Source organism: Corvus moneduloides, chromosome 23 (genome assembly GCF_009650955.1).
Source record: "Corvus moneduloides isolate bCorMon1 chromosome 23, bCorMon1.pri, whole genome shotgun sequence".
NCBI classification, from domain to species: domain Eukaryota; kingdom Metazoa; phylum Chordata; class Aves; order Passeriformes; family Corvidae; genus Corvus; species Corvus moneduloides.
The window spans coordinates 6396107-6418514 of record NC_045498.1 but is presented as its reverse complement, the minus strand read 5'-3'; the positions used below and the strand labels follow the sequence as shown (position 1 = coordinate 6418514).

Below are 22408 nucleotides of genomic sequence, written 5' to 3'. Positions count from 1 at the left end.
AAAGTATCATCAGCCAGGCTTTTAAGCAAAAAACTTTGCCTGGAGTGGTGTTGCCATCCGTGGGATTGGAGCAGCTGAGACAGAAAGTGCCGCTGTGGCTGGCAGGGAACGTCGGGAAAAGCCCGGCGTGGAGGCTGGGGTGTTTGCTGAGGAAGGGATTGAGTGAGGGCTGGAAAGGTGAAAAAAAACAAACCCTTGGTGGCAGAGAGTGAGAGGTGTGGAGTTTGCAGTGTCTGGTTTGAAGGGAGAGAAGGAAAATCCCCAGGGCATCTCCCCCACTGTGCCCAGAGAGACGGCGGCGGTGGCTCCAAAACCGAAACTGTCGTGGCCAAAGTTTGGGACAAACGAGGTGTTTGGGGAATATTTTGGTGTCTCAGTAGGCTTTTTCTCACCTGCTGGCTCAGCACCAAGCGGGTGCCAGGGAGGAGCAGGGATATCAATGACTTGACATCCCTCCTTCTTGTAAAGCCCGTATTTCTCCTCGGGGCCAGGGGCCCGCTGGGGACGGCTGCTTTTAGCAGGGAGGAAAAATAACAACGAACCCCCAGAGCCCCGGGCACTGCCTCCCGTCCCTCCCCTGGCACCGAGGAGAGGTGCTGAGGAAATGAATGAATGCAGTATTAAGGCTCCCTCTGCCATGAGCAGGATCCGCTCGCTGCTGATAAACTGCTCGCAGTCAGAGCTGCTGAAGCGGCTCCAGGTTATTCCAGCTGCTCCTGGAGCTGCTCCTGGGGGCTCCAGGGTCCCCTCGGTGCTGTGGAAGTTTATGGATCTTTGGCACTGAAATTACAGCTCTGCCAGGAGCTGTGCCAGCCCCTCCACACCCCGTGCCGAGGCAGGGTGACAGCCCAGCGTGTCACAGCACTGCCACCTCCGTGCTGCTGCTGCTGCGGCTGCTCCGGGGGAGGGACGGGCACCAAAGTCACCCCACGTCCCCCTTGGAGAAATGTGGGGCTGGGGGAGCTGAGCCAGCAGCCCCCAGCCCGCTTTTCATGGCACAGCCACCCCTCAGCAGTGAATTCCTCCTCCCTTCCCTGGCAGGAGAAGGGAATGGATGCTGAAAGTTCCTTAACTGGCAGTTAAAAAAAGGTCACATCAGAACTGAGGGATCAATTTGTTCCTCAGCAGGGCCATCAGTTATGCATGAGGGCTCAGCACTCATAATCTGGGACAGCTCACCCTGGAAGAGGCAGTTTCAGCTGAAAAATGGACTTTTAGTGGGTTTATATTTGTTAGCACCGCGGGAGGGGGGGCGGTGGCTCTGCAGAGCCTCCCTGCTCTGCCCGCAGCCCTGCGGGGACGCGGAGGGACGGGGTGGCACCCGCGGGTTCCGTCTGTCAGCACCCCGAAGGGATGCTCCAGGTGCTTCCCAGCCGAGGTGAGGGCAGCTGGGAGCTGCAGAGGGCTGAGCACACAGGGCTGTGCTGGGCTCTTTACCTAAAAGGCAACTGCACAAACTCAGCTGCCCCCAGAGGGAAGCACTTTGTGACTCAGGAACGCTGTCAGTGAAGAGATTTGGGGTTTGATGCTCCTCTTTGTGCGCAGATGAGCCTGAAGCATTGACCTCCCCTCTTTTCCCCCTCCTCACACCCTCATCTGGAGGCCAAAGCAGCCACACAGGGACGGGTCCTGCTCCCTCTGTGCATCCCACGGGGCCACATCCAGCCCCACAGCATTCCTCGGGAGCAGACCATGGCTCAGGGTCCAGCTGCAGCTCTCTCCCCACTTGGATGGCTCTGGAATCACCTCCCCAGGACGTTTCTGATCACATCCTGCCATGAATCAGGGACCGACAGAACTCAACCAGAGCCACAAAAGCTGCCACACATTAAAGGGAGCACGGTGAAAATGGAATGAAGTCACCCAGCACAGAGGCTTCAAAAAATGGCAGAGTTTTTATTCCCCTCAGTACAGAATATTCTTTACAGCGTCAGGTTTTCTTAAAAAAAGCACTCTACACACACAAGGGTAGTGTTGTGCATTTCCAGGATCTGCTGCTGGAGTCTCTAGGAAAGGAGAAAGGTCAGAGAAACCTTCACACTCCATCCCACAGCTTCCTGGGGAGATCAGAGCTCCCTGGGCTGGGGCAAGGGGCTGCTTCCAGCACTGCTGGGCTGCTGCAGCAGGTTCCTGTCCCTGCCCTGTGCCTGCAGCACAGCTCTGCAGGTCCCTCCCATCCTGCTGCTGCACACAGGAGCTGCTTTAAACAGCCCAGAGCAGGACACACAGAGCACAGGTTCCACCAGAGCCGTGATGAGTCAGCTCCACGAGTCCTCAACACCTTCTCACACTCACACTTGGGGGGAAAAAAAAATATCTCCAATCTAAGTCAGTCACTCAGCTGCTTCCCAAGGAATTCTTACAGCTGACAGAGAGGGTTTTTTCCCTTCCTGCGAGCAGTTTTAGGGGAGTTCTAAAGAGCTATCTGGGGAACGAAATTAGTGCTTCAAACCCAAGTTACAAATCTATAAAACAGATTAGTACACTTCACATAAGGCCACAAACACTGCGAGATGTCAGTGAGACTGTTTAGGATCATTAAACTTAATCTTTTGATTAGCATAAACTTTATACCTGCATTGCTGATTTTCAGTTCCAGGGGTAGATGGAGCTTCCTGAGCCCCCTGGGAACTGTGGCTGTCAGGGAGAAGGGGTGGGAGCACCACTGGGAGGGGCACCTGATGCTAATTGGACAGCCAGGTATTGCTCCTGCTGATCCAACTCCACAGAATGAGCAACAACCACGTGGCTTTGAGGCAGGAACAAGTCCTGGGCAGGCAAACTCACAGGGCCAAGCTGGGAACACGGATCTGTGGTGCTGCTGGGCCTCCCAAGCTGCCCTTTCCAAGAGATTTTAACCAAACAAATCCTTCCTCCCTGGTGGTTTTGCTTTTAAAGCCAACGGAGCTTTAGGATCTCGAGTCGGTCAGAGGTGAGGGGTCAGCTTTGAGCTGCAGCATTGCCAGGGTGGGTTCTTTTTGGGTAAATAGCTTCTGAGGAGAAGTTCCAGGCACTGCTTACCTTGACAATTCGGACCATCGCTTTCAGTTCGAGTTTTAAAGTGCAAAACTTGGCAGAGTCTTTGGGTTAAAAAGCGTCAATTCCCACGTGGAGAGCCGGGAGCCGCGGGGTGACTGACAGCTGTGAGAGTGCCACAGACACTCACACAAAAGCTCCAGCTCTGCTCCCTCTCTGATTTCACACTGCCAGCAGCTGCTGCAAACCCCCTCCCTGGCCAGGCAGGTGATGTGTTGTTCCCGAATCCGTGGATTAGAAACACTCAGAGCTGCGTTTGCCTCCGCAGCCCTTTGCTGGGGGCTGCTCACGGAGGGGCTTTGGTGGTGCCCAGGCTGTTTGCAGGCAGGGACAGGCACTGCTGCAGATGCTCTCCACACCTCCCAGGAACACCTGTAAACTGTGAATAAATACCTCCAAGAGCATCTCGTGGTTTAGATAAAAGCAAGGTACAAAAATCCGCGTTAGGTTTCTGAAGCTTTGGTCTAAACTGGGCTGTGACACCCTCTGAGCTGCTGGAGAGCCCTGCGAAGGTTCCCCGGTTACAGCACCCGGAACAGCACGATCCAGGCCACAGGCTCCGAGTGGTTTTCCTCTCTTGGATGCCTCTGCCCTCAGAACATGAACAGATCATCCTTCTCTGCCGTGCCGGGGTCGATTTTGTTCCAGTCCACAGGGGACAGAGTCTCTGCACTCTGGATGTCCTGAGCCGTCAGCCCCGTGTCCAGCACCTGCGGGTTCGTCCTCGACTGGGCCAGTCTGAGGGGGCACAAAAGCACAGAGTGAAACACAAACCCGGGTGGTTTCGTGCCTGCTGCACCCCCAGCGCTGCAGCTCCGCGTTTCAACACCCTCCAGCAGAATGGAAGCTCTCGGGAGGGGGGAGCTGGCACAGAACATTCGCAGCACTCTCAAGTCTGTTGCAGCTTTGCTGCTGGCTTCTCTCAACAATTCCCCTGCAGGCATCCCGGGAATTTACAGGCTGGACATCCCACAGATTACTGGCCTGGCAGAGCAGCGTTCTCCTCCCCGGAGCCACCCCTGGGCTCTGCTCTCTGCTCCCCAGAGGAGCAGCCTCGGAGCAGTGTCAGCCCTGCCCCAGCAGCAGCTCCCTGGCTCGGGACTCCGAGGGCTCAGCTGATGTTTACCAGCCCCAAGAGCAGCTGGGAGAGCTTCTCAGCCCAGATGTTTCACAAAACCTAAGGAGCCCCAGTTTGTTGTTGTGTGATTTAAATCCCCCCCTGTGAAAATACTGCAGCACCGGGGCTGGGGGTTAACTCAGCCATCTGGGGGTTCATCCAGGGGGAGGCACGACGTCCCAAGAAGCCAGAGATGAAGCCCTGATTTTTAATAAAGAAGGACAATGTGCAGCTGTGATGATGTGGCAGGAATGGTTTCGGGAGCGCCGGAGGATGAGCAGCCCAAACTCTGAGTCACCAGAGGGCCGAGGGTGATGTGACAGCTCAGCATCCAGCAACGCAGAACAAACCCCAAAAACAACCACATCTGCTGCACCCCGTGGGGTGAGGAAAACAGAGAGTCCAGGACATCCATCAGCCCCGTTATCAGCCACAGCCTGGGACGAGGCTGCCGGGGAAGGGGAAGCTGTAAATCATCCCTGAGAGCCAAATGAGACCCCAAGGGCTGAGCAGGAACTGCTGCAAACCCTTCTCTGCCTCACTCCCTCCTCCAGCACCTCCCAGCCCGAGGGGCAGGAAGAGGAGGAGGAAGAGGAGGATGGGACCCACATAAACTCCACCAACCCCACAGGACAGGCAGGAAAACCCACCTGAAAGGAAACGGGTTTGTTTGGCTTTGCTGGATGGCTCAGCAGGCACGGGCTCCACTCCTTAATTTGGAGTGGAAAGAGGAATAAACCCCACGGACTGAGGGCTGAGTTTGTGGGCTGAGGAAGAGCAAAGCCCCCAGTGCCAGAAGCTGGGACCAGCAGCCTGAAAAAGCCTCGGCAAGTGGGAGCAGACACACCAACTGCTCGGGGAATTAAATTCCCTATCACACACAGCCTCTCTCCATCCTTAAAAGGTTGTCAAAATATTTGGCTGATCAGGCAGCCTTAAAGCCTATCTTTCAATTACCAGCTGAGGCACTGATGGAGCAGCTGCCTAGGTCAGATCACGGCCCTGATTAGATTAAGGAGCATTATTAAAAGCCAGTCCCCAGTCAAGTCTCTGGGGCTGCTCCCCAGTGCTGAACTTGTGAAGGGAGTGATGAGAATTACCTTGAAAACGCCTCGTCGAGCCCATCATCCATTTCCTTTGTTAAGAGATAAAAAGAGAGACAAGTAGTTGCTAAGAGAACTGCACCAAAGTGTATTTAGAGATCTGGCTCTGCACTCGAGCAAGGCAGACAAAAAATATCTGTGTCTGTTGGCTTCAGAGTGCCTCAGTCACCTCCTCTGCAATCTGCCTCCTCTCCTCTGCCCGAGCTCCAGGGGAAAAGGTGAACTCCTGGTGGTCCCGGGGCTTGGTCCTTTCCCTCCATCCCCAAACAGGCTGATCCTGCCCCTAGATCCACCCCACGAGTGGAGCACAGGGATGAACCCACCCCTCGCTCTCCCAGCTCCGCGGTTTCTGCCACGAGGAGGGACCTGGACAGAGCTCCAGGAGTCCCTTGGGGCTTTTCTGGATCAGCATCACGGAGAGCAGCTCTGCACTGGCACAGGGGGGGACATGAAAAGCAGCTCTGGGAGCCTTTATCTCTGCCCTGCTGCCAGGGTTTCCCAGGGAAAGCACTGGAGCTGCTCGGGAGGAAGGTTTTCCCTGCTCGGTGCGAGGGCTTTGCTACGGACAGACCGGGCTGTTCCCCAAATCCTGTGAGGCACTTACAGACTTAATGCAATTAATAAGTGAAGTATGAAAGCTCTGTAAGCAGGCAGGGATTGGAGATTGCTGATAAGCCTCCAGGATTTGATTCGGGCTTAGAGCTGATCTTCAGGTTTAACCTGGAAAGCCTCAGGCCCGCCAGGCTCGAGGAATGGGCTCCAGGCAAAGGCACTTATCCTGCAATTCCCCAAAATCCAACAGAACCGGGGTCTGTGGCAGGGATGAGACCTCAGGTCAAGTGGGGCTTCAAGGGTCAGCCCCAGCCTGGTTGGGGATCAGAGAATCCCAGGATGATCTGATGGGAAGGGACCTTAAATCCCATCCCATTCCCACTCCTGCCATGGGCAGGGACACCTCCCACTGTCCCAGGGTGCTCCAACCTGGCCCTGGGCACTGCCAGGGATCCAGGGGCAGCCACAGCTGCTCTGGGCACCCTGTGCCAGGGCCTGCCCACCCTCTCAGGGAGGAATTCCTTCCCAATATCCCATATAACCCCACCCTCCTCCAGTCTGAAGGGGACGATGGAGCACTGGGGCATGGAGAGGCTCCCTGATGGATGCACACCCAGGGCTGCCCCATCACTTTTCTATCAGAGATCCACGAAACAATTACAGCCAGAGGACTGAGGGCATTTCCAAGAAGCCATCCAAGCTCCCACAGCCACGAACAGGAGCAGGGAGAAGTCAGAGTAATAATGAACATAAATTTAACCTGGTTTTAGTGAGCAGTAAACAAAAGCCATCAATGTCATGATTCCTGCCCCTGCACAGAGCACTTGGGTGGTCTCTCAAGTAAGTGACAAACCCCTGAGAAACGCTGCTCCAGAACAGGGAATATTCAAGGACCTGACAGCAGCGTTCCTCACGGGCCTTTACGTCCTGCTCATTTCCTCCCCACACCTAAAAAGGGCAGCAGGCACTGAACACTCAGCGATCCTTCCCGGCTGTGGGCATCTCCAAAACCTCTCTGAGCAGCTCAGCCACCCCACAGCTCCGGGTTTATCCCAGGAAAAGCCCCGGGATGGGAGCTGGAGCACTCCTGGCTGTCCCTTACCCACACCACGTTGTTGTTGACCGAGGGGCTGGGCCCGAAGCCGCTGTTGTCCAGCTGTGGGGACTCTGTGCTGCTGCCCAGGGGGGATCTGGCAGGGTCCTCAAAGTCCAGCAAGTTCCCTGTGGCTGCTGCTGTGGGCAGAGCAGAGAGGGAATGAGGGGAGAGGAGCAGAGACACAGCCAAACCTTCCTGCAGGAGCCGCTTCCCTTCAAGAGTGCAAGCAAAGGGCTGCACCGAATTCCTCCAGGATGGCCCCAAACCTGAGCACTGAGGAGCTGCACCCACCCCAGTGGGGGCTGTGGTTCATCCAGGGTGTCCAGGTCAGGCACCTGAGGAGCTCCCAGCAGGGATGCAGCCCTTGGGAAGGCTCCTGGGTGCCCACTGATGCTGAGGATGAGCCCCAGGCCGTCCCATGCCCAGGTGGGAAGAGCCCCTGGGCGACATCCTCAGCTCAGCCCACAACACTTTACAAAGGTATTTTATAGGACTGAGGGCAAATCCTGCCCTGGGGGAAGTTCAGACCTTGGGAAGCCTCCAACCCTCCCCAGCACCCTGCACTGGGGTGGATGCAGGAGCATCCCAGCTCTGGAGCATCCCCCAGGGAGAGGCTGGAGCCCATTCCTACATCCACAGCAGCCCCAGGCTGGATTATCCCAATGTGCCACCCTTTGGGAGAGATTCCTCCAGTCCTGAGCCTCCCCAGGAAGAAGCAGGATGTGCCAGCCTGGAAGCAAGCCCAGTTCAATGCTATTTTTCACCGTGCCAAATCCTCTTATCTCCGTGGCCAGCAGGGAGGAGGGATTAGCCTTTTGTCCCACTTCTCCCTGCCCTGCCCTTCGGAGGCAGCAGAGGACCCAGGGCCAGGCCCCGAATCCTGAGGAGATTTACTATGTAATTGTTTTATTTCACACACCTCCTCTCCCTCAGGGGAGTGTCTGGGGTCTGACACAACCCCAAACCCGAGCTCTGGGTGTGCAGATCCAGGCTGAGCTCATAAGGACGTCACAGCCAATTTGCCTGGGGCAGGATTTGGGGTGGCAGCAGGAGAAGTTTAAGGGGGAGAAGGAAGCACTCAGCTGGCAGCCAAGAACCCTGAAGTGCTGCTCCTCCTGGCCTTCAGAGCCCTCCCAGGAGCTTGCCCTGCTCAGGGAAAATCCCTCAGGCTGTCCCCATCCCTGTTTGGGGGAATCCCCCATCCCTCAGGCTGTCCCCATCCCCGTTCAGGGGAATCCCCCATCCCTCAGGCTGTCCCCATCCCCGTTCGGGGGAATCCCCCATCCCTCAGGCTGTCCCCATCCCCGTTCAGGGGAATCCCCCATCCCTCAGGCTGTCCCCATCCCTGTTTGGGGGAATCCCCCATCCCTCAGGCTGTCCCCTGCCCTGTTTGGGGGAATCCCCCATCCCTCAGGCTGTCCCCATCCCTGTTTGGGGGAATCCCCCATCCCTCAGGCTGTCCCCATCCCTGTTTGGGGGAATCCCCCATCCCTCAGGCTGTCCCCATCCCCGTTTGGGGGAATCCCCCATCCCTCAGGCTGTCCCCATCCCTGTTTGGGGGAATCCCCCATCCCTCAGGCTGTCCCCATCCCTGTTTGGGGGAATCCCCCATCCCTCAGGCTGTCCCCATCCCCGTTTGGGGGAATCCCCCATCCCAGCTCTGCTCTGGTGGCTCACGTGTGACAGGACGGGCAGGAGCTTCTGAGCCGGGGCTGCTCGTCCCTTCTGCTTCCAGGATGGACCTTTCTCGCTTCTCCTTCTCTGCAAAAGAAGGAAACCCCATCACTGCCTGCCAGCTTTTAGGGAGGAGGGATGGGGACAGCTTGGCCAGGCCACCTCTGGGTGCTTTTATCATCTCATGGAAAATGAAAGCAAAAATCCCAGCAGTGCCAGGGCTCTGAGGCACCTGAGGCCCTTCAGCAGGAAAGCAGCACAGCCAAAAGCTGGCTGGATTTACAGGGCTGTCAGAGAAACCTGGACATTTGGGAGGCGAGAGGAAAAGGCACTTGAAAGCTGGAAAGACACCAGAGCCACCCCCTGAACTTCCACGTGAAGAGGGGACAGAGCTCACCTTCCTTTGCTGCCTGCCAGAACTCGAAGGCGATTTTGAAGGCCTGAGCCACGGTGAGGGTGACAGCCTGAGCCTGCAGGGGACAGAGAGGCAGGACATTGCTGGGGCAGGCAGGGACTGCCATCACTGGCTTTGCAGAGTGGTGTTAACCTGGATCTGAGCAGTCCCTGCTCCTGCCGGGCTGGGAGAGCCATCAAACATTGATGGGAGCAGAGGCTCGCTCCGTGTAGGACACGCAGCTCGTTGTAGACACGTCCCCAGGCGCCAGGGAAGGAGGGGGAGGCAGGGACACGGCAGTCACAGGGATGTCACAGGGATGTCACAGGGATGGAGCTGATGGATGGGGAGGAGCAGCTGCTCCTGAGGGGGCTCTCCCTGCTCCCCACCCCTCAGCGTGACCCAAACCCAGCCCCGGGCTCGTTCTGCTGCAGCTGCCATGGAGAACCCCCAGAACCACCAACATCTCTCAGGGATCAGCCCCTGAGAGAGCTCAGGAAGGACACCCCAGCACGACCACGGGCTCCAGGATGCTCCAAGTGTGGGTCTGTCCCGTGCCAGCCTGGCTGTGGCAGCAGCAGGGACACCCTCCCTGCCAGCCCTCCCTGAGCTGCAGCAGCGCCAAAGCTGCTCCAGCTGCCGCAGGTGCAGCCACAGTGACAGAAATGCCACTTCCACGAGGAGCAGGCAGAGCTCAGGAGCAGCTCCAGCACCGGGAGGGAACGGGGAACGCCCCCAGCACTGCCCGAGCCTCGGGGCTGAGTTTGTTTTATCAAGCTGTGAATGAGCCAGGGTGGAACCTGCACCCCTGGCAGCTCCCGGGGGGGACATGGGGGGGGCACACACAGGGTACAGCCAAAAAAAACCCAGAAAAAACCCCAAAACCCAGGCAGGGGGGTGAGGAGACCCCCAAAGCCATCAGTGCCAATTAAGGCTGGGAAGCAGCAGAGCTCATTTGAATGTCGGAGCTATTTACATCCTTGATGGAAGTGCAAATGCTTTATGGCAAAAAACCCCTTAAATATGGTAATTAAGTATGAAACTCCTCACAGCTGTTTACAATTTAAGCTGTCACATCTGAATCAAGTTTAATAGACCCAGCTACCGTTGAGAATTACCCAGGAACTAAAAATATGGACTAATTATATGCCAGTGACTGGGAGCTGTGGTGCATCCAGGGACCCTGCCCTGGGGAGGGCTGGCTCCCAGGCTGGGAGCAGGGATCACCTCACCAGCAGGACGTTCCTGTGTTTTATAGACCAGGAAAAAGGAAATTATTCCCAGTTTTGTGCCGCAAAAGGCTTTTGGAGAACTTTATTTGGCAGGGGACGCACTGAGCTGATGTAGCACTGAGATAATTCTTTTAGCAGCAGGAAGATTTAAATTTTAATTTGCAGAGCGAGGCTTATCTTGGCCGTGCAAGGACGGGAGCACACGCCGTGGAATGGAGAGACAACTTGTAGCTCCCATTATTCTCTCCAAGGAAAAAAAAACGAGCCGGGAGAGGCACAGAATATTAACAGAGCCCTGGTGGCCGAGCTCCAGGCACGGGGATGCTGCTGAGGACCACGCTGGGATGCACAGGGCAGGAACAGAGGGGATCTGGGACACCCCATTCCCCACCGGGGCCCTGCAAGAGGCACCAGGGGAAGGATTTCTGGGGCAGAAGGGTCTGACCTGTCCTTCCTCTCCCCTAAAGCCCCTTCCTGGCACAGGGAGGGGGCTCAGTCCCAGCTCTGGCTCCACCAGAGACCCCCCCCAGGGCTCTCCTTGCCCCACTCCCCTCTCTTTTCACCAGGTCCCTGCCCATCCTGGAGCACTGAACCAGCAGGAGGAAATCCCAGGAGGGTTCAAAGCAAGATCCAGGCTCTTCCCACACCCAGGTCTCTGCCCCGAGCCCCATCCCCTGCACACAGCGGGGTCTCCCATGGGGAAGACACGGCCCCAGCTACAAAGATGCCACTAAAAATTGTCCATGGAGCCTCCAGGGCAGGGCAGGGCAGGGCCAGGATCCAGGGCAGGGAGCCCGGAGCTGCTGGCTGGGTGCCCCCAGCGGGGTCCCCTGGGCACCTCCTGCCAAAGCCTCTCTGCCCGCCGGGCTTGGGAGCTCCAGCAGCACAGGGAGGGGGATGTGGGGCAGGGCAGGGCCCCAGCAGCCAGGACTGCAGCTGGGATGGGGCTTTCAGGGGCTGGTGCAGGGTCAGCTCCTCTCAGCCTCACTCCAGGGAGGCTTTCCCAGCCAAGACAAGGGGCTGGATCCAGCCTGGATGAGCTGCAGGGTAACAGCAGCAGGAGGGACACTGGGAGCTCTCCCTGGGCCCCTGGCTCTGCCTGAGCCCTGATCTCAGCCCTGCAGCCCCTCTCTGCCTCCTCCTCCTCCTCCTCCTCTCATCCACCCCCGCCGGCTCCCCTGCACTGACCATTTTCCGCTTGGTGCACAGGAAGGCGTGGCACTCCAGGTTCTCATTGAGCTGGTTCTGGGCAATGTAGGCAAACACTTTATCGTGGGTCTTGTCTGCCGTGCAGTAGGAAATCCTGAAAGACACAACGAGGGCTCTGAGCTCCGGGGAGAGGCTCCAAAGCCTCCTGGGGGCTGCCAGCAGGAGCCTGCCCAGCTCCAGGGCCACGCAGGGAGCACAGGGATGTCACCAGGCTTGGGGACAACTTCCCAGAGTGGAGGATGGGGCTGGGCAGTAAGAGAAACCAGGGTGAGATCCATGGGCACCACAAGGAGAGGTGGGAGAGAAGAGAAGAGGAGAAGGAAGAGCCTTGTGGGAAAGGACAGGTTGGAGAAGGGAAAGATGCCAGCAGAGCAGCACCTCACAAGTGCTCTGCCTTCAGAAGAGAGACTCGCTCAGAAGGTTTTCCTTGGAGGATAAGGAAGGAGGAAGGAGCTGCTCTCAGCCTAGGAGGTCATCTTCAGGCTCAGAGCAGGGAGAGAAGTTGATGCAGGGGTGCCCAGGAAAGGCTGAGTTCAGGCTCTGGGAGCTGCAGCATGCACGGGATGCCCCGAGCCCAGGGAACGTGGGAGGGAGGCTCAGCCTCCTCACTGAGCATCCCCAGGATCTCTGGGTCTCTCCCAGCCCCTGGGCAGGGCAGGGATGACTCTGGAATGACAAACCAGAAGAGCAACAGGCTGAGAAGATTGGGGAGCTGAGGCTGTGCTCCCTTCTGTGGCTCCCTCAGCATCATCTCCAGCAGGACTGAGCACAGGTTTAGTGCAAGGTGGGAAGGGCTGGCAGCCAGCAAAGCCTCTGCCCCGATCAAAGAGGGGTAAAGAAAGAGAAAACCCCAGGGAAAAGAGGGGGAAAAATTCGGTGGAAGTTCCTCCATGGCCCCACGTTGCCCCTTCAGCTCCTGCTGTCCCCGAGAGCTGCAGGGAGGGGACTGGAAGGTCCCAGTTCCCAGCAGATGCCGGGGTTCCAAAAAGCCACATTCAAACTTCATTTACAGCACATTAGTTTGTTCATGTGAGGCTGCCTCTGCCCAGTGGCCCATATTCTGTTTCCCAGAGCTGAGCTGAGCTCTGGATTCATTAAAGAGGCGCTGGGGAGTTCACTCCTTTCTCCCATTTCTCCCAAAACCTCCCGGTCACGCTGACAATTGTGCCAAAGCCATGGCAGGTCACTGTGCTGCACGTGGCCCCTCCAGCACCCCCAGGTCAATGCTGGATGGGAACGAATTCCCTGGCATGGGATGAGTCACCCCAGCCCTGACACCAGCCCCAGCTCAGGGATGCTCTGACACCCTCTGCACCCCAGCCTTGCTGGACCCTCACTGCACCAGCCCTAAATTTACCTCAATTCATCACCCACCTTCCTTCCCACCCCTCTGCTGCGCACCCAGGGGGGCACCGGGGCAGCCTTGGGGCACAGAGCCAGGAGAGCAGCCCCACACCCACCTGTAAATGGAGATGTTCTCGATGAGCTCGTTGGTGCTGCTGTCGTTCAGGACGATCCCTCGGGGCGACACCTTCAGAGTCACCTTCTGCAGTTTCTTCCCACTTGCTTTTGCCTTTGGGAGGAAAAGAGGGAGGGGAAGGCCCAGGCCTTTAAGGCTGGCACATCCAGAGGCGTGTGAGCAGACCCTGGGGATGCACACTGGCATCACTGGTTCTGCTGCCAGATTTGTGCTGGCACTCACCAGGCAGGGACACACACCCCACCCACCCCACAGGCCCAGCACCTCCGAAGGGATGTCCCCAGGGCCACCAGCACCAACTGGGGGCTGCTGTGGCCGAGTTCTGCTGAAACCCTGCGAGTTTTGCTTTTGGACAAAGGGGCCACCAGCACGGCCACAGGAGCTGTGCTGGGAGCAGGATGGCTCCTGGGCTCCCAGGCTGTGCTGCCAAACCCCACTCCAGGGGCAAAGCACCCCCTGCACCAAGCTCAGGACACTGATTAAAACCAGAATTTTATGGGCCACGTTCTCTTATTCACTGGCCTGGTGCTTCCAGCCTGCAGCTCACACTCAGCTCGCTGCCCAGCTTCCTTCCAAAAGAAATAATCCAGCCAGTTCCAGGCTGGAATCCTCAGCCCCACTCCCTGGGGACTTCAAAGCCATGCCCAAAGCAGTCCTGCCCCTCTGAGGCTGCCCCAGCCCCGAGGCTTTATTCGAGGGCTCCATTCCCAGTCGATCAGAGCAGATGGGAAGGGCTCTGCCAGCAGCTCCCGTTCCATGGAGCGATTCCCTCCTTCCCTGGCCCAGCTCAGCACGTGCCAGGAGAGGATCCAGCGCTCCCCACCCCATTGAGCTTTACAAGGCTGAAGGGCTCAGCTGGGGCTCTGCCTCATTCACTTTTACAAGGGCTTAAAGAAGTGTTAATTTTACCCGGAGCCTGCTGAGACGGGGAGGCTCCAAGCTGGAGGAGGGCTGGGAACCAGGGGGATGGCTGGAAATGGGCTGGAGGAGGGCTGGGAACCAGGGGGATGGCTGGAAATGGGCTGGAAATGGGCTGGGAACCAGGGGGATGGCTGGAAATGGGCTGGAAATGGGCTGGGAACCAGGCGGATGGCTGGAAATGGGCTGGGAACCAGGGGGATGGCTGGAAATGGGCTGGAAATGGGCTGGGAACCAGGGGGATGGCTGGAAATGGGCTGGGAACCAGGGGGATGGCTGGAAATGGGCTGGGAACCAGGGGGATGGCTGGAAATCCGTCCCTCTGAGGTTACAGTGGGACAGCGGCTGTGCTGGCTGGGAACTGGAGCAAGCTGTCCCACTCCCTTCCCACCTTAACCCTCCAAATCCTGGGAAGGCAAGCCCAGAACGGCGCTGGCCACGCTCCAAACGCTGTCCCTGCCTTGCTGAGGGGACCCAGCCCCGGGGCAGGCTGACTGCAGCAGGTCAGTGCCTCCTCACACACCCAGCGTCACCCGGGCTTATCACAGGGAGCCAGAGCTCAGCCACGCACCAGCTTTCCCCAGAGTGTCCCATGCCAGAGCCTGGGCTGATCCCGAGGGCTTCCCAGTGCCTGGAACTGTCTGCAGTTCCACCTACACCTCTGCAGGGGCTGGAGCTGCAACCCCAAACCCTCTGGAGCTGCAATCCTGAGCCCCCCCAGTCCCAGCTGCAGCTCTGAAACTGTTCCCAGTGAGACTCCCCAGCAGAGCAGGGCCACTCAGGGACACTCACGGTGGCCACGATCCTTTTGACAGCGGCTGCAGAGAGCTCCTCTCCCTTGGGCTGCTCCACCAGGGTCATGCCCATGTACTTGAGGCTGAAGAGCATCCCCTCCAGCAGCGTCTCCCGCGTGTCCGTCCAGTTCTCGGGCAGCTCTGCAGACACAAGGGAGGCTCTTGGGCTCACACACACACACAGAGGAACATCCCTGAGGGTTCAGCTGCTGCCTGGACCCCCGTGCTGGGAGCTTGGAGGAGGAGATGGGGCTGTGAGAGGAGGCAGCAGCACTTCAGCCACGAGGTGTTCCCGTGGGAGCCTCCCTGCAGCCCCTGCAGCCCTCCAAGGCAGCGAAAACAAATCCCAAAACGTTTTCCACGAGCCACAACGAACAGCAGCAACCCTTTAGGAGCCACCAGTTTAACTGGGAGCACCTAGGCCCACGGCAGAACCCCACTGACCCTACAAAGCATCACCTACACAAGGAGGGTAAGATGGGATTTGCTGCTAAGCCCGGGCAGGCGAGGAGCTGTGACCTGGCAAATCAGTCACCTACAGCCCTGAGGAGCCCCTCACGAGCAGAGGTCTCTGCTCTCCCCCTGCAAACCACCACTGGCCTCTGCCCTGAAGTGCTGGGAGCGTTGGAATGAGGGTTCTAAATACAGGGACACGTGTGGGGCCAAGGTGGAAGTCAGGTGGGAGTTCCTAAGCCTGAAATTCCACTGCAGGAACCAACTCCCAGACACGGGGCTGGCACCCCAGGATGTGCAGCTTGTGCTGAAGGAGGGCAAGAAACCACAGCCCTGGGGAAGGAGGAGAAACCACATCTGGGAGGGATGGGGCTCCCAGAGACAAAACACAGCCCTGAGGCCTCCAGCAGGCCGTGGGGCCAAACTCCAGAGCTCCCTGCACACCTGCAGGGCTGCGGGGATGCTGCGGACCTGGGCACGCCCCCGGAGCAACCCCGGGTGACTCAGGCTCCCTGCGGAGGCAGGATGAGAGATAAACCATAAAAACCCTGCCCCCACTGCCAGGCTGAGCCCTGGGACACGGCTCCGGCTGGAGAGGGGAGGGAGGGGTCCCCAGGAAGGCGGGGTTCTCACCCAACACACCTGGAGAGGGCAGGAAACAGCCCAGGACAGGCGGGGTGCTCTGCTACCCTGGTGTCCCAGCTGGAAACGGAGGGTGCCGGGGGTGCCGCCTGTCCCCCCAGCCCTGGCTGGGGTTTGCGTGCCAAGGATGGGCACTGGTCCCAAATCCCTGAGCCCGGGGACCCCCCGAGCACCACCCGATGCCACCTGCAGCGCCGGGACGGAAAGGAAGCGGTGTGAAAGCAGCCACCGAGGTGCGTTCGGAGAGGAAGGGCACACGCTGCCCTCACCACCAGCACCCCCGAACACCCCGCAAAGGGCACGGGGCGGGGTTTGCAAGGTCACAGCGCCTCGAGGGACATCCCTGCCGGGCAAGGCCACGCGGGGCAGCCCCCAGAGCTGTCACACAGCCCCCCCGGCTGTCCCCAAGCCAGCCCCGTCCGTGCCCCGCTGCTGCTTATCCCTAATCCCAGGTGTAGCACGCCGGGTCGATCTCATCGGATCAGCGGCAGCCACAAGTTCGATGCCGCCTCGGGGGGCGCGGGGTGGGCCCCCCTGGCCCGGGAGGGCGCCTGGCAGGGGCCGGGTGGCCGCTCGCCACGGGGCTATCGATCGTGTGACGAAGCCAGCAGCGGCACGAGGTCACAAAGTACCCGCCGGGCTCAGGCTGGGGGACAGGGACACGGGGACAGGGACACGGGGACACCGCTCCAGCCACCCACCCAGCCCCGCTGCTGCCCGGGGAAAGGGGTGCAAGGGAAGGGGTGCGCAACGCGGTGGCGCAAAACGTGCGGCAAAAAGTGGGGCTAAAAGTGAAAGAAGAGCTGCGAGAGAGACCCAAAGTAAAGCAAAAAGGGAGTGCAGGGCGGTGGGAGGAAGAGGAGAGAGCGGACGGCGTAAAGCAGAGGGAAAAGAAGGTGCAAAGAGGGGGGGGAAAGTGTGCGCGGGGCCCGGGGAGCGGAGAAAGGAGCGCGGGGTGCGGGACAGGGGGGTGCGGGGAGGGGAAAAGGGGCTCCGGCTCTCACTCTTGTGCCGCCCGCCGGCCCACGAGGGTTTGTGGACGCTGGGGCTCCTCAGCAGGGCCCGACCCGCGGACTTGAGCGCGTCCATCCCGGCCCGGCCCCGCCGCAAACTTTCCTGCGGCGCCAGCGCTGACCGCGTCCGGGGGCGGGGCCATGCAAATGAGGCGCTGACGACAGCGCGCCACGCCCTGTGCCACGCCCACCCCCCCGCCCGGGGACCCCAAAACTCCGCGGGGACACCGAGACCCGGCCACACCCGGGGGCTGTGAGTGCCTCCAAAATCGGGGGCTGCTTCTCCCCACTAGAGACACCCCCAGCCCCATACGGATCCCCCCTTTCCCAAGGGGGTCGCCACATTCCCCACTCAAATTCAGGGCAAGGGCTCCCCCTCCCCCCACTCGCCCCATGCTCAGGTGACCCCCAAAAAAAGTTGTGTTTGCCCCCATGAGGGGTTTGGTGCCCCCAGCCTGGAAGGGGAAAACGCGGTGGGATGTTTGGATACCCTGTTTGATGAAGTTTGGCCTGAGCACGTCACCCCTGCGTGTCACCAACCGCTCCGAGCTCGGCCTGGACGGGATTGAATGGAAGATTAAGGCCCTCCCAGGCTTTCCGAAATTAAAGGGATAATAATGAGGAGGTTAAACCCCGTATTTGGGATTTGGAGAGTAATGCCTCCCAAAGCCTATTATTCACAGAAACATTTGTGTAATTGAAAATCCCCCTTTTAGTTCGATTTTGCCATTCCCCTCTCAGTTTGTAGCTGGGAGCTGAGTGAGGGACGGGAGTCACACCTAGTTCCTCTCCCTGGGAGAATCCAGAAATCCCAGTCTAAACTGGGATGGAGCTGCTGGTCTGTCCCCATTTAGTGCCTGGTTTGAATATGAGCAGGTGAGGGTGAGCTGGGGACAGTGACCAACACTGGAAAGGAGAAACTTCCCAGAGCTCAGAGCATGCAAACACCAAAAATCCCAAAAAATCGCTGTGTCAGGAACACATTTCAGCACTTCCACAGATCCTGCTCCATCTCTGCTGACGGGAAGCTCCCTCTCAGACCTGGAAGCTGCAGGGGTTTAAGCCGAGCTCAAATGTTTGAATAAATCCTGGATGAGCTCAGCTTCCCCCCAGCAGCCCTCACTGCACCGGGGGTTCCACTTCCAGTACCTGGGAAGTTCAGGCCCACGGCAATTCCACCGGGCCACCATCCCAAAGGGCACAGAGCCTCACAATTCCTGCTGCCACCATCCTCTGGCTGACCTCTGCAGCTCCTTTTGGGGTGTCCCCCTGTTCCCCTGGCGTTTTATTGCAGAGCCTGAGAGCGCCGGGGCACTGCTGCCTCATCCAGCGGAGTTTTCCCACTGAATCCATCCAAGGTCTCGGACGTGGCCCCTTGGAAGTCGCCATCGGAGTGTAAAATATCCCTGCTGAGGGAAAAAACTGCAATTGCCGCCTCCCCCAGGAAGGCAGCTCAGCTGGAAACTGCTGCTCCACGCCCATTTCCCTGGGTGGGGATTCCAGGCTTTCCTCCGGGAGGAGAAATCCCGGGACAGGCGGGTCCTGAGGACCAGGGAAGCAGAGGCAAATTTATTTATTTATTTTTCTTTCATGGGCGCTGAGCCTGCAGAGCAGCGATTTTTGGGGGAAAGCTCCTCGCTCTCTCTCCCTGGGTGAGCAGCACGGGGCTGACCCTCCTGCCACCCATCCGTGTCCCCTTTATTGTCCCCTCTCCGCATGGGCTCTCCTCCCAAGGTTATTTCCAGCTCTGGCAGCCTCACCGAAACGCAGGAGTTTGCGGCTCCCGTTGTGCAGCAGCTCCTCACCTCCAGCATCCCCTCTTCTATCCAGGAAACACCAAGAAATCCCGGCCAGTTCCTCCCCACCGCGGCGCTTGCAATGAAATAAATGCAGCTTTTCAGGGAGACTTCTGCTTTTCAGGGAAACTTCTGCAATGTTTCGCACTGCTGATGTGTTTTCCCAGCCCGTGGGGGCTATCCCTGATTTTTTTTTTCGAGCGATCTTTAAAACGAACGTGCAGCCCTGGCTCCAGGGGCAGGAGGGTGGGTGCTCGTTTGCTCCCCGCTTTAATTAATGAAGTCAGCAAAGCCAGGCTGCCCCAGCCGGGGACATCCCCCCTCCCCAGGCTTTGCTCTCTCCTCGTGTTCTCAGCCGAGTGCAGTTGTGGCAAATCACCATCTCTGGGGGTGCTTAAAAGGGGATCCCTGATGGGAATCCGAGCTCCTTCCACGGCCAAACCCAGCCACAGTTCCGTCCTCAAAAATCGGCTGAGAGGGCCCCGTCTAATTCCTGGGTGATAAAAAGACCAATTGCTGACATTTTCCGCTGTTTTCCCTTCCTCTGATATTTCATTAAGGAGAAAATAACGGCAGCAGCTCCAAACGTGCTCTCAGTGACATTTGCTGGCCCTGATGAAGCGAGAGCTTGGCGACGGGGACTTCCCTGTCCCCAGGATCCCCAAATTCCCCCGGCTCCTCCCAGGGCCCTGCAGCATCCCAGGAGAGGCTGAGCTGCTCCCCCAGCTCAGGAATCACCTCAGCTCACCCCACCGAGCCTCAATGAAACCACCCCAGCCCCTCACTGTCAGTAAATCTAATTTATAGGAGTGCTTAGGACTCCAATTACCACAGTCATTAACAATTTGTTAATGAGTCAATTAACATGCTTCGGGATCTATGGAGAAAGGGCATTGCAAATATGATGGCATGCACAAATAAGGATCTGAGTGTGCCAGGGGCTGCAGTGTCACACCCCAGGCTGCAGGTGGGACCAGCTCCAGCATCACCGGGGTCCTTCCCTGCCAGGATGCCCAGGAATGCTGCTGGGATGCCCAGGAATGCCCTGGGATGGCCTGGAAGCACCAGGCTGGAGCTGGGAAGGAGCTTTGACACCAAACACTCATTTTAGCAGCAGCCAAGTGGGTGCTGGGAGCCACAGCCCGGGGCTGCCTTTCCATCCTGTGTTTCCCACACAGCAGGAAGGGTTTGAGCATTCTCAAGAACCTGGAGCTGCAGCCAGGCCAGAACAAGAGTCCCCTCTCTGGGATACTCCATCCCTTATCCCTGTTCCAGCGGGTCAGGATCCTCACCCTGCTCCAGAGCTGTGCCCAAATCCCACAGGCAAAGCCCCCCCTGATGCTCCCCCCCCATCACGCAGAGATGGGGGATGTCAAATTAACACCCTAATTACCATTACTAATTATCCCCTGCTCCCCCAAGCCCCACAGCCTGGATTTTCTATTTCTTGCAGACTCTCCTGTACCACACCCGTGTTTCTCTCCCATGCCCAACACCACCAGGCTGAGCTGAGCTGCCCCTGCTGATGGAAAACAGGCCCAGGGCAAGGAGCAGCAGCAGCTTAATTACAATCAAAGCCTGCCAGCCTCGTCAGAGAGGGGCCAGGGCTGAGCTGAGCAGGGAAACGGGAGCAGTTTGGGAAAGCTGCAGGGATGGGATGGCCAGGGCTGCTCCATCCCAGCACCACCTGCACAGCTTCCTCCTTCCAGGGGTGCTCAGACACCACAGAGCATGGCTCAGATCATCTCCTAATCCCCAGCAATTAGAGCCTGGCTTAAACCTGAAAGCAGAAGATTTAATGTCTCTTACCAAATTCCATCTATTAATTAGCCCAGCCCCGCAGACTTCGGGGTACCATTAGTAAATCTCATTCTTTTTTGGAGATCTGCACAGCATTTGCTCTGAGGCCTGTCCTGCAGAGGAAATGCCCCAGCCCAGCTGCTCCCTGTGGCCAGCACCAGCCTCCAAAAATCTGACACCCGAGGAGCAAACTGTAAATGGGAAAAACACCCTCAGTGCCAGCTGTGCTGCTGCTGGAGGCAGGAGGTGCCTGGCACACCCTGACACGGAGCCGCAGCCCCTTCCTCGCAGAGAAAAACGCCCTTGTGGCCCTGGGAGGGACCAGGGATGGAAAATCCACACCAGCACTGCTGGAATGCCGAGCCACAGGAGCTGAGGGTGCCCTGGATGCTGGCCAGGGATCCCGGCAGCAGAGATCCTGGGCTTCCCTTCAGCTCCCCCTCATCCCTGAGCGAGAGCAGCCTCGGGATGGGCTGGGATGGTCCCTTCCCATCCCTCTCCAGGGTCATGTCTGCTCTGGGGCATCCTCCAGGGGACAGAGCTGCCCCAGGACGTGGCAGCTGGCAGCTGGAGCCCCAGGGATGGAGCAGAGCCCCAGGGATGGAGCAGAGCCCCAGGGAGGGCAGTTGGGCAAGGGCCCTGTGTCCAGCTGGGCACGGCGGCACCTTTGGGCATTTGGGATCAGCCCCTGTCGCACTCAGGGGTCACCAGCACGTGAGGCAGGAGGGGCTGTGCCCTCCCCAGCCCAGTACAGCCCCCCTGACCCCACAGAACAGGGCTGGCATCAAGGGCAGGAGGTTTTGGCTCAAAAATCCGCAGCCCCGCGCAGGGATTGGGCTCATTTTCCCCTGGGAGTTAAAGGCCTGCTCGGAGCTCATTCTCAGAGAAAGTCTCCTCTCCCGAGGGTGAAGCACGCCTCAGAGAGGGGGAACGCTCCTCAGAAGGGTCTCTGTCCCCTCCTGTTGACCCTGCACGTCCCATTTTGCCCCAGGAGCCTCCCCACCTCTCACACTTGGTGCTCTTCACGCTTTGCCAAGTGAGCAGCTCAGCCATGCCCAGCTGAGCTCCCCAGGAAATGTTGTGTTTCGTGGTGAACTTACTCACCAAAAAGGCTGCTCAGCATTAAGGGAGGGTTGCTCCTCCTGCAGCTCCTCCCGTGGATTCCTTGGCTCCAAAGCTTTCAGGGAGTTGAAGCACGGGGTACAAACTCTCCTGGCACACACCAGGGATGCAGCTGAGGGGGGAAGTTAGCTGGTGTTGGCTGGAATTCGTTCTCCCAGGGTTAGAACAGAGGGAGCAGGAGTTTAGTCACTTATTTGGGTTAATTCTGCTTTTTATCACCGGGAATTCAGGCCTCATCTCAGCCTCATGTTAAACTGGATTAGTTTCACTGACAGCGCTGGAGCTCCCAGACTGACACCGGCACATCTCGTTATATAATGCAGCAAAGATAAAAATACAGCAGGGTAAAATATCAGCTCTTAGAGGAAATAACTGGAGCACCCACACATTTAATGCACCCTGAAGAAATGGGGGGAAAATCCCAGTGCAGGAATGCACGGGGCATCTTCTATCGCAGGGTACCAAAGCACTGCACAAATCATGACTTATTCAAACCTTGTCACACGCTGGTCACAGCCAGAACAATCCTGGGGCAGGGCATGAACCTGGGGAGCACCAGCAGACAAGGAAATACTAAAACTAAAGAGGTTTCCAATGGGAAAAGCCATCTCACCGAGATGGAAAGGTTTTGCTGGAGCACACTGATGGCAAGAGAGTTTTGGGCAGAGCAATTCCCAAGCAATTCAGCATCCAGATGGGACCCTGGGCAGTCAGTTGGTGGAGAGGGGCTGGGGGCTTGTGTCAGGACAAGGTTTCCTGTGCTGTGTGGGAAGAGTTGTGGCTGACCTTTGCTGGATGTTTCCTCTCAGTCTGGAGAGATGAATGTTCCCAAGCCCGCTCCAAGCACTTCATTCCATGAGCTGTGGGAAGCTGCTGTGAGTTTTCAGCTTGGGCTGAGAAAATAAACGTCCTCTGCAGCATCAGGCTGCCCCTTGCAGCCTCAGTAAATGCTCCTTCCTCAAGCCCTGGGTGATTCC

General features: G+C 58.2%; 1 protein-coding gene and 1 long non-coding RNA gene across 3 annotated transcripts; both read right to left on the bottom strand.

Moving 5' to 3' along the window:
* Nucleotides 1–1871: 1871 nt before the first annotated feature.
* LDLRAP1 (low density lipoprotein receptor adaptor protein 1) lies at nt 1872–16844 on the bottom strand. 2 transcript variants are annotated; one of them, XM_032132458.1, is made up of 9 exons: nt 16705–16844; nt 14604–14746; nt 12874–12986; nt 11393–11507; nt 8976–9048; nt 8582–8665; nt 6911–7041; nt 5254–5288; nt 1872–3774 (listed from the first exon to the last, which is right to left on the bottom strand). In XM_032132458.1, the coding sequence occupies exons 1-9, from the start codon at nt 16787–16789 to the stop codon at nt 3630–3632; spliced, it is 924 nt and encodes a 307-aa protein (XP_031988349.1). In that variant the 5' UTR covers nt 16790–16844; the 3' UTR covers nt 1872–3629. The 2 variants fall into 2 exon arrangements, with proteins under 2 accessions (XP_031988349.1, XP_031988350.1); XM_032132459.1 differs by having other exon boundaries at nt 6911–7038.
* A 1437-nt stretch (nt 16845–18281) lies between these two features.
* LOC116455079 lies at nt 18282–20850 on the bottom strand. The gene is made up of 2 exons (XR_004244295.1): nt 20319–20850; nt 18282–18585 (listed from the first exon to the last, which is right to left on the bottom strand). It is a non-coding gene; the product is annotated as an uncharacterized LOC116455079 (long non-coding RNA).
* Nucleotides 20851–22408: the final 1558 nt, after the last annotated feature.

Coding starts and splice junctions, on each gene's coding strand:
- LDLRAP1 (XM_032132458.1), bottom strand. CDS start 16,789: ATGGACGCGCTCAAGTCCGCGGGTCGGGCCCTGCTGAGGAGCCCCAGC. Junction 9,049..11,392: donor TGTGCACCAAGCGGAAAATG/GTCAGTGCAGGG, acceptor TGTCCCCTGCAG/GCTCAGGCTGTCACCCTCAC. Junction 3,775..5,253: donor CTCGACGAGGCGTTTTCAAG/GTAATTCTCATC, acceptor GTGCCCCCTCAG/ACTGGCCCAGTCGAGGACGA.